This window comes from Benincasa hispida, chromosome 4 (genome assembly GCF_027475165.1).
Source record: "Benincasa hispida cultivar pf3 chromosome 4, pf3_genome.v1.1, whole genome shotgun sequence".
NCBI classification, from domain to species: Eukaryota; Viridiplantae; Streptophyta; class Magnoliopsida; order Cucurbitales; family Cucurbitaceae; genus Benincasa; species Benincasa hispida.
This window is the reverse complement of record NC_143481.1, coordinates 50536648-50547021: the sequence shown is the minus strand read 5'-3', so window position 1 is coordinate 50547021 and position 10374 is coordinate 50536648. Positions and strand designations below refer to the sequence as shown.

General features: G+C 36.6%; 1 protein-coding gene across 1 annotated transcript; it reads right to left on the bottom strand.

Annotated features, from left to right (window-relative positions):
* Nucleotides 1-5088: 5088 nt before the first annotated feature.
* On the bottom strand, nucleotides 5089-5568 carry LOC150036787 (uncharacterized). Its single transcript, XM_090313236.1, has one exon. The coding sequence runs from the start codon at nucleotides 5566-5568 to the stop codon at nucleotides 5089-5091; it is 480 nt and encodes a 159-aa protein (XP_090169362.1).
* Between the last annotated feature and the right edge of the window lie 4806 nt (nucleotides 5569-10374).

The following is a 10374-nucleotide window of genomic DNA, read 5'->3' as shown; positions in this document are numbered from 1 at the left end:
TGTTGGGAACCAAGGTACTCATTCATACTGATCACTTGGCAATAAAATATTTAATGTCAAAGAAGGACACAAAGCCGAGACTGATCAGATGGGTTTTCCTCCTTCAAGAATTTGACATTGAGATAATTAATCGGAAGGGGACAGAGAATCAAGTTGCAGATCACTTATCCAGATTGGAAAATCCTAAAGTTGACCGCAATGAATCTGAAGTGAGTGTCGTGTTTCCGGATGAGCAGTTGTTTTGCATAGAAGAACTGCCATGGTATGCGGACATCGTTAATTATTTGGTCTATGAACAATTTCCTGAAGATTATACCTACCATCAACGGAAGAAGCTCAAGAATGAATGCAGATACTACTACTGGGATGAGCCAAATCTGTATAAAAGAGGTGCAGACCAAATCATTCGACTATGTGTACCAGATGCTGCTCAACAATGCATATTGTCACAGTGCCACGATTCGCCTTATAGAGGGCACTTTGGAGGACAACGTACTACAGCCAAAGCTCTACAAAGTGGATTCTTCTGGCCTTCATTATTTAAGGATGCTACTGACTACACAATGAAATGTGATCGGTGTCAACGCACCGGTAACATTTCATGGAAGAACGCAATGCCAATGAACACTATCTTGGAGTTGGAACTATTTGATGTATGGGGGATTGATTTCATGGGACCATTCCTAAAGAAGAATATTTTCACTCGTTTTGGCACTCCCCGTGCCATCATAAGTGATGAAGGATCCCACTTTGTCAACCACAGTATAAAGGAGTTGCTGCGCAAGTAAAATATCCTCCACAAAGTGGCCACCGCATACCATCTGCAAATAAATGGCCAAGCCGAGGTGTCCAATCGTGAAATTAAATTGATACTTGAGAAAGTAGTCAAACCTTCGAGGAAGGATTGGGCAATGAAGCTTGATGATGCATTGTGGGCATACTGGACCGCATTTAAAACAACTATAGGCATGTCCCCCTATGCATTGGTATTCGGCAAAGCATGTCACTTGCCCTTGGAGCTGGATATAAAGCATGCGGGCGGTCAAGAAATTAAATTTCGACTTAAAGAAAGCAGGGAAAGTGCGGAAGATGCAATTGGTCAAGCTAGAAGAATGAAGGGACAACGCATATGAAAATGTGAAAATTTATAAGGAGCGCACCAAGTGCTGGCATGATCAACACATATGCGGTAAGAACCTCCAAGTCGGGCAGAAAGTCTTGCTTTTCAATTCACGTCTACGACTCTTCCCAGGAAAGCTAAAGTCTCGTTGGTCCGGACCGTTCATAATTCGACAAGTGCTTCCGCATGGTGCGGTAGAATTATCAAATGACGACGGTACCTACATATTCAAAGTCAATGGGCAGAGAGTAAAGGCATACCATGGAGAAGGCTGGCATCACCAGGTTGACTCCATGGAACTAAGAAACTTTGAATGAAGAAGGAAGTAGGTGGTCCCTGCATTATCAAATGATCACAATTTATCAGGGACGCAAGTTTTAGGAGCCTTCACGTCATCAACTCTTTTCTCCACTACTCAGGATTTCCACTATCTGCAGCTATCTTTTCAATTTTCAATCCTCTACAAAATAATAATAATAATAATAATAATGCCTTTTTATTTTGGTTGAAATAATTTGACCCTCTCTTTGTTTTCCTTACAACGATCGAGGCGCTGGATTGCAGGAACGTACGTAAAGAAACACTTATCTTATTCCATCACCGCAACCCAATGAAGAATGATCGCCGCAAGATGGATGTGTCAGTACAATGTAGGCAACAACGCTAAATTTGGGGGTGTACTTTTCCTTATCTCTACTTCAAATTTTGCGCTATCACATTGCAAACTACTTTTCAAAGTTTTAGCACCGCATCCTCCTTGCCTACTACAATCATATAACAAATAGTTAACTTTAGTAGTTGCTGCATGTTGTTTTGTGCCAAATATGGTTTCAATGATGAAAAATATGCTTCTATCTCTTTTCTATATACTAGAGCCAACGAAAATATTAGGATAGTCACCTCATGTAATATTTCTCGAAGTTAGGAATTTGTTAGCTTCCTTTCAAACTCTCTCTACAACGCATTCTTTTACCATTGCATGACTTATTTTAAATCTTTTGGCAATGAAGACATTTCCGCATTTTAAATTTAGGGGTGGGGTATTTGTTTCCAACCTTGCAAAAAAAAAAAAAAAGTGACAATAACAACTCCACTATCAACGCAATGGGAAACACATGTTGATAAGAGTTAAGTTGTGAAAGGCACTTACCCGTAGTTGGATGTCCGCATGACACACGTGGGGGCAAGCCAAAATGAAAGTAAGTCACCAGGATCAACGCATAATTCAACGACTGCAACTCCACTACCAAATCGTTATGAGTTTAGTTTGAGAAAGAGTGCATTGCTCGTAGTTGGATGTCTGCATGACACACGTGGAGGCAAGCCAAAACGAAGGCAAGGCACTCGGATCATCGCAAGGTCAGAAAAAATAGCAATGAAGAAAATTTTTGTGCAAGGATAAATCATTTGACATCCCGTGGAAAATTTTCTTTTTGAAATAAATCATGCAATGTTTCGAAAGTCCTTTTGAAAGTTAAGCTTGCAATCCCTAAGTCTTAGAAATATTTTAGGAAGAGACTTGAATAAGACTTAAGGAAATTCTGGTATATAGGATTCGAATGAAGTATCCTTGAGAAATCTAGGAAAAAGAACTTTGCAGTTGACTTGCTAAAGGAATCTTTAGCTTATGCTCGAGGACAAGCATTGTTTAAATTTGGGGGTGTGATAACGGGCAGAAATGCACGTTATCATAGTACTAAGATCTTAAACAATGTTGGATTGCATTGATGAAACATGTTAAATTGCGTCCATTAAGCATAAATTCTATAATATTGCGGTCGCATGCGTCCAACGTATTAAAGCAGTTGATCTTTACATTTTTGTGCATAATATGCGTTAACGCAATGCAGAAATTGCGATCATAGGAATTCAATGGTCAAGCGCAACTTCACCGCAAGACTTTGCGTTGATCGTGCTCGCAAATATTCACCCAAGAAGAATCACCGCAACATGGTGGGCGCATCCGAACGAAAGGACAATTAAGATCGATGAGACAGAAAGCTGACAACAGTCGGATCTAAATTAAGTTAACAGCCGATAACGATCACAAGTACATCCAGCTTTATCGGTGACAAATATCTGGCACGTCAGTCAGGAATTAAAGCTGTCCCATCTGTACAACCAGGAAAGAGAAGCCGCCTTTCACTTTTAATTCCCTATAAGTAGCAAATGCATTCTTTAGTTAAGGGGTTTAGCAACCGACTACTTCAACTCTTTACAAGTTCCCACCCCTGTGCATAGTCTCTTTACCATTTTTACGGCGGAGCTAGAGAAGAGTGGTGAAGCTGAAGATCATCCAAGGCAGCTCAAGAAAGAACCTTGGGGCGTAAGAGCAGAGAGCGGGCCGACTCTCGCGAAAGCGAGAACATCTTTAAAGCACGAGTAGAAACAGTGTAACGCCTAGTGGCAAGAAATTGTTCTAGGCTCTTTACTTTACTTGCATTGTTATTCTGTACTTCATCTTATATCTATTCAATGGAAGTTCTATTTCTACATCTGCTCACTCTCTTAATACGCATGAGTAGCTAAACTAGTTGAATGGGTCGAGAGGAACTAAGCTAACATGAACTAGGAAGTTCATTGCCTACGATTATCTTGTTTTATGTTATGCAAAGTACCCCTTTAAAGTTACCCGAGAGAGAATCTAAAGAAAGAACCTAATGTCTCGAGAGAGCTAGGTTAGAATCTGGACTCGAAAGAGCATGATTAGGCTTGCATAAACAAGTGGTAGGGACTTAGAGATAAACTCTGTTTGCCAACTTTCATCGCATGCATCCTATGAATAGAAGTGATATTATGTGGTCGCATATTTGTGTGAATGTCATGTCGTCATCGCATAAATAGAGATAGTGGCTTATGTGTAAACCCTGTAGACTTATCGCATAATTATCGCATGCGTTCTAGCCTTAGAAGCCGTGGCATTCACGCCGAGAGGTGGTTTACTATTGCATGTATGTTGCATGATTGCAAAGCATGAACGCATCCTAGGGAGTGTTAGCCAAAACCCTTCTCAACCCGTTCACCGCATATTCATCATATTCCCTGTTACCAACTCTTTTGAAATTCCGTCGCATTTATTATTAATTTCATCAACGTAACAACCGTCCAACACTCACTATTTACTTGGTTACCACAAAGTTTTCATAAATATCACCAACATAACTATTTTCATAAGTTTCTATTCGTCCCTAGACTTACCAGGAAACTCAGAGGAATTTACACTTGGATTCCACTGGGAAAACTTGAGTGCACAATGCTATCCATCCACACATATCATTCGTAATTTCATATCACATAAAATAACGCATTAGTGAACGCGTGCGGCAGAGTCGAGTAACGGCTAGGGCTTTCGGTTGGAGAGGGAAATGGAACAAGTAGAGCAGCGCAAATTGAGGCGATACTGACGGATCGAGCGACAGCGGCGAGGTCACAAATGTCTAAGGCACTATGAAAGAGGGAATTTCAGGGGGGGTGTCGCACGTGAAAGAGAGGGGAGAGAGATTTTTTTGTTTTTAAAGAAGAAAATAAAATAAAATCTTATTTAGTTTTAGTTGTTATTTTATTTTATTTTATTCTATTCTTTCCTTCAAAACCCAAATAACTATAAAAAGTATATATATTTTTAAAATCCTTTCCTTTTCCTCTTCAAAAACCCGAATTTCAAAATTAAATCAATCTCCCCAATTTAAATTAAATTTTCAACATTAACCTAAAAATCAAATTAATTTGGCACAAAACCCAAATTTTCCTTTAAACGAACTGGATTTCAGAAATTGACAAAAATGTCCTCAACTACTAAGAAAATACTTATTTTAAATTATGAAAAACTCGGGATGTTACATTTTTCCCTCCTTAAAGAACTTTCGTCCTCGAAAGTTCCTTCTTGAAAAAAAAAAAAAAAAAAGCTTTAGGTACTAGGCTTTCATCTCATCCTCTCGCTCCCATGTAGCCTCATTGAACTGATGATTCTAGCACAGAACCTTTACAAGTACTATCTCCTTATTGCGTAACGTTTTTGCCTCTCTGGCAAGAATTTCTACAGGTTTCTCTTCATAACTCAAGTTCTTATTCAACTGTAATGGTTCATAGTCCAGCACATGTGACGGATCTGTTATATACATCATCATCATTGAAACATGGAAAACATTATGAACTGAAGAGAGTGATGGTGGCAGCAACAACTGATAAGCTACAAGGCCAATTCGCTTCAAGACTTTGAAAGGCCTGCTAAATCGCGGACTCAGCTTTCCTTTCCTTCCAAACCTCGAAACAACCCTCATAGGTGCCACCTTTAAGAACACCTTATCACCTGTTTCAAATTCTAGGTCCTTATGCCTAACATCAGCATAACTTTTCTGTCTGCTCTGAGCTATTTGCATACGAGCTCTGATCTTTTGTAGTGCCTCATTCGTGGTTTGTACTAGCTCAGGCCCTAACAACTCTCTCATCTACCTCATCCCAACATACAGAAGACCTGCAACTCTTCTCATATAGGGCCTCAAATGGTGGCCTAGTATATGTTATTATACGCAACTCTATTAAATGCAGGTGAGAGTCCCAGCTCCTTAAAAACTCTATCGCACAGGCGCACAACATATCTTCCAATATCTGGTTCAAACGTTTTGTTTGACTATCAGTCTGTGGGTGAAAAGTTGTATTAAAATCCAATCGAGTACCCAACACTAATTGGAGACTCTTCCAAAAACTAGATGTAAAACAAGGGTCATTGTTTGACATGGCTAAAACTAGTATTAAAAAAAAAAGTGACAATCCCTTCCATCTATAACTATGAAACTTAAGATGCTAAAAATGAGAATGTAAATGTTTTATGATAAGCGTGTTTATATTATGTATGTATGAGAGTGTGTTTCTTAAAAGTAGTCACTCAGTGAGCATTTTAAGCTCATGCTTTCAAATCTTTTCCTCCATAAGTAGTGGTCGACGTCCCAAAGCCTAGCATATCTACTAGTCAATTACTACTCAAAATCTTCCAAGCATTTTGAAGTTTAGATGGTCCACTTTGTTATGTTTAGACCCTCATTTTTGTCTGTACATGTCATGGGAGAAAGGGTAGAACTTGTATCAAACTATTGCAGTATTAAACTTAAGTTTCCCATATTTGTTAATGCATGTTGGGTTGGTAGCTGACTAGCAATATGTATATATATGTACAGTGTTTTGATGATGAGATTATGGTATATATAGAGATTATAAACTACTAATTAGGTTTAATAGGTGCTAAGGAGACAGGTTCACAGGAATAGATTGGACAGTAGTTTCCATAAGAGGGTTGATGACTGCTATCTTCACATCCTTTCTCGGGTTTGAAGGATAATCTGGAAAGGGGTGTGACAAGTTGGTATCATAGAATAAAATTTTGGGGAATTATAGTCATGCATTAGACTAGGGGCATATAAATGATATTATGAACCTAATAGTGTGAATATTATAGGAAACATACCTCAAGGAAGTGATGGACTGACTCGGCAGATGGCTAATAGGGATCGTGACCCTACCCAAAATCCTGTAGTTCGAGGGGATCGAGATATAGTTAGAGAACCAGTGGCATAGGAAGCTATATTTGTGGGAGAGTCTAGCACCTCTTAGGTTAGAGCTGATCCTCATATGAGGAAGAGTTTTTGAAAGGATTGCCCAAAGGTTAGCAGCCATTATGTGGTCCGCACAAATAGATTCAAAGAAGAAGTATGGGATTGAGAGGATGAAAGTACTAAATGCCACTGCATTTGAGGGTACGACTGACCCAACAGATTCAAAAGCATGGTTAATTTAGATGGAGAAATATTTTCAGGTTATTGAATATCTTGAGGATCGTAAGGTCAAGCTAGCTGTATTTCTATTACAGAAAAGAGCGGAACAGTGGTAGAGAGCAATAGACTCCAGAAGAAACAGGTTAGAGGTGATGACTTGGGATGAATTCATGTGAATTTTTGAAGAAAAGTATTATCCCGCTTCCTTTCTTGAAGCGAAGAGGAACGAGTTCTTGAGACTTGTTCAAGGGAATATGAAAGTTGTTGAATATAAACAGAAGTATACAGAGTTATCTAGGTATGCTTCTATAATTATAGCTGAGGAGAAGGATAGATGTAAATGGTTTAAGAGTGGACTGAGAAAGGAGATTCGAACTGTGAAATCCTTGTTCATACCATTGACAAGTGTTATAAGCTCCATGGCTATCCACTCGGATACAAGCCAAAACAACGTTCAAACATCCAAGGTTCAACAATTTCACAAAACTCTAACAAGCCTGCTGTTAGTTTTGCTTCTTTGAGTGTTGAGAATAATTCTTTTGATAATTTTGTGTGATCTCTTGGCAATGATCACTATCGGAATCTAATTTCTCTTTTAAGTGGGTATTTGTCTACTATAAAGGAAAATGCTATTGACTTACCACAAAACTTAGCTTTAACTTCAAGTACACATTCTTTGGCTATTGTTTATCCTATAATTACTAATTCGTTAGTCTGGATAGTGGATTCAAGTGCAAGTAGTCATATTTGTTATAATAAGGATTTGTTTTCCTTTATGACAACAACTTCAGATCACCTTGTTACTTTGCCAAATCAAGAGAGGATTCATGTTTCTAGAATTGGTGATGTTTGGTTCACTAAAAATATTTTATTGAGGAATGTTTTATATGTTGGGATTTGTGCCCTAAAGCCTCGTAGTTAATTAGTTATTTAATATACTATTTAATTTAATTATTAAATATGCAATAATGAATTATCCATTACGGTAAAAATCCAAGGTTATTGTATGAAACTTTTATGCAATATGTAGTTGACATACAAGTGGATCATGTTCAAGTAATAACCTAAAGGGTCTATAGTATATGGATAAGGTTGGATCCCTTATCTTGGTGATACTATGTATACGACCCACTTTGTAATTGTTACAAATGACATGATCTAAGTCATTCATATAGAGACATGTAAGTGAGAGTATCCTATACAAAGAGTTTGTATAAGGCTGGACAACGAAACCATTAATCGATCATAACTTCACTAATTGAAAAGATTAATGTTTCATAGGATGACCATTAATATTTCTTTGTAACTTCATTATGTGAAGAGATTAATATTTCATAGGATGATAATATGTGACTCGATCTTAATCTTGAGTGAGTTATGAACTTCTGTCTATTAGGATTCGTCCTTTGATTTGCATGGGTAAGAGTGACCCAAGCTGCCAACTTAAATGTTTACCATTTTGGGGACTTGATCAAACAGGGAGCTTGAAATGTAATTTCAAAAGATGGAATTCGCTCCTTCTCGTTTAAGGTAAGTAGATGAGTAGTTCCCTTAAGTGTTGACTCCGGGACATGACCAATGGAGCCAACCCTCTCATTGGCTCAAAAGGGACTTAGTTTAAGTTGGACCATAAATAAACTGTTCATTAGAGGATTGGTGGTACTGAAGGATATCAAGGTAATTATAGGGGTAAAACAGACATTTGACATAGCTATTTCATGAAGGACTCATGAAGGGTTGACTTACGTGTAATGATTATATCCATAGATGCAACTTATTCTACATTGCATAAGAGTGCAACTATCAGTCCATAGTGGTTGTCCTCATAGTTAATGAATGTTGAATAATTAATTAAAGAATTTAGTTAATTAATCTCGAATCATTGAAGCTTTTAATTTGTAGGTCCATTAGGTCTCCTTGCTAGCTCACAACAGATTAACAAGGATAATTTTTTTTTGAAAAAATAATTTTGAAATGTTCAAATTAATTTAGAGAATATATGTTTATTGTATATGATATAATCAATATAATATATATAGATACATTATAATAAATAGTTAATTTTGAATTAAACTATATAATATGGGAGATTTAATATATTTGAATATGATTCAAATATTAAATTAATATGAATGAGATTCATATTAATATTATAGGTTAAAAGTTAATATGAAGGAAATTTATATTAAAACTATAGGTTATAAGAGAAATGTACATTTGAATATAATTCTAATATTTAATTAAATATTAGATATCTAATTATTTAAATTAATTTGATTAATTATTATTTTATTTTAGTTAAATAAAATCACTCCCTTAATGAAGAGGAGTGGAGGAGGAGTTACAACTCCCCACTTATCTTAAATGCACTCATGCTACATTTTGGAGGAGGTTGATTCATTTTCCTTAGTAAAAAGAAAAAATCTCCATCTCTCTCAATATTCTTCCTTCCTTAATTATTTTCACAGAAAAGTAGTTCTTTGCAAAACTACCTTTCTCTTTCAAGAATGAGGCTCCTTCAAGCCGGTTCCTTACCAGAGAATAGTCGAGAAGATTTTTTGGAGGCATCTCATTGCAGAGAAAAGGAAATCAAGTTGCTAGGATTCTTTGAAGAAAGTCTTCAAAGTTAATTCATCATTTTTCCTTTACATTCTTAATTTAATGAATTACAACATGCTTTAATGGTTCAGTAATTTAATATTAACTTTTATGTTTCTTAATTCAAACCAACATCATTGCAAAAGAGATTAATCGCTTTCGCTGTGGGATTTGATCCCTTCACTATATGTGCCCCAGTTCAAATTCAATTTGTTGTCAGTCAATTCTTTAACCAAAACTTCGCTAATTTCTGTGACCTTTTCTACTAACTCATGCACTTTTCAGAATTTGTTGAGTTTGAAGACGATCAGTAAAGGTGAAAGGGTTGGTACTACTATATATAGTTTAAAGACGATCAACAAAGGTGTTATCCTCCTTAGTATAGTTTTTTACAATTTAATTGTGAAGAATGTGCTCCAAGGATATGGCACTATAGATTTGGGTATATATCTTTTAAGGTTTTGAATAAATTGAATGGTTAATAAATATTGCCAATTGGATTTTAATAAAGATCCACGTTGTGCGTATCCCTTAGTTAAGTAACGGAAACTCTCTTTTGGTAGGTGATTAAATGTTGTGAGTATGCCCATGTACAACATTTATGTAGGAATTGGAATGAGTACAATCATTGTGATGTGTGGGGCCATATCCAGTTCCTATACATGTTGGACATTGTTTTTTCCTCACACTGGTAGATGATTATGTTGGGTTGTATCTTTTAAAACTCGGAGTTTGTAAAATTAAACATCTTCTATTTTCAATAAAGATGTTATTGAGGTTTATTCCTTAAAGTTGTTATTGAATATGTAAAATTGCACTTGTAAAACCTAAATCCAATAAAATAATGAATCCCTAGCTATAGTTGTTATTGAATATGGATGCGGTTTG

Excerpts from the sequence above, each read along its gene's own strand:
- LOC150036787 (XM_090313236.1), bottom strand. The coding sequence starts at position 5,568 with ATGAGAGAGTTGTTAGGGCCTGAGCTAGTACAAACCACGAATGAGGCA.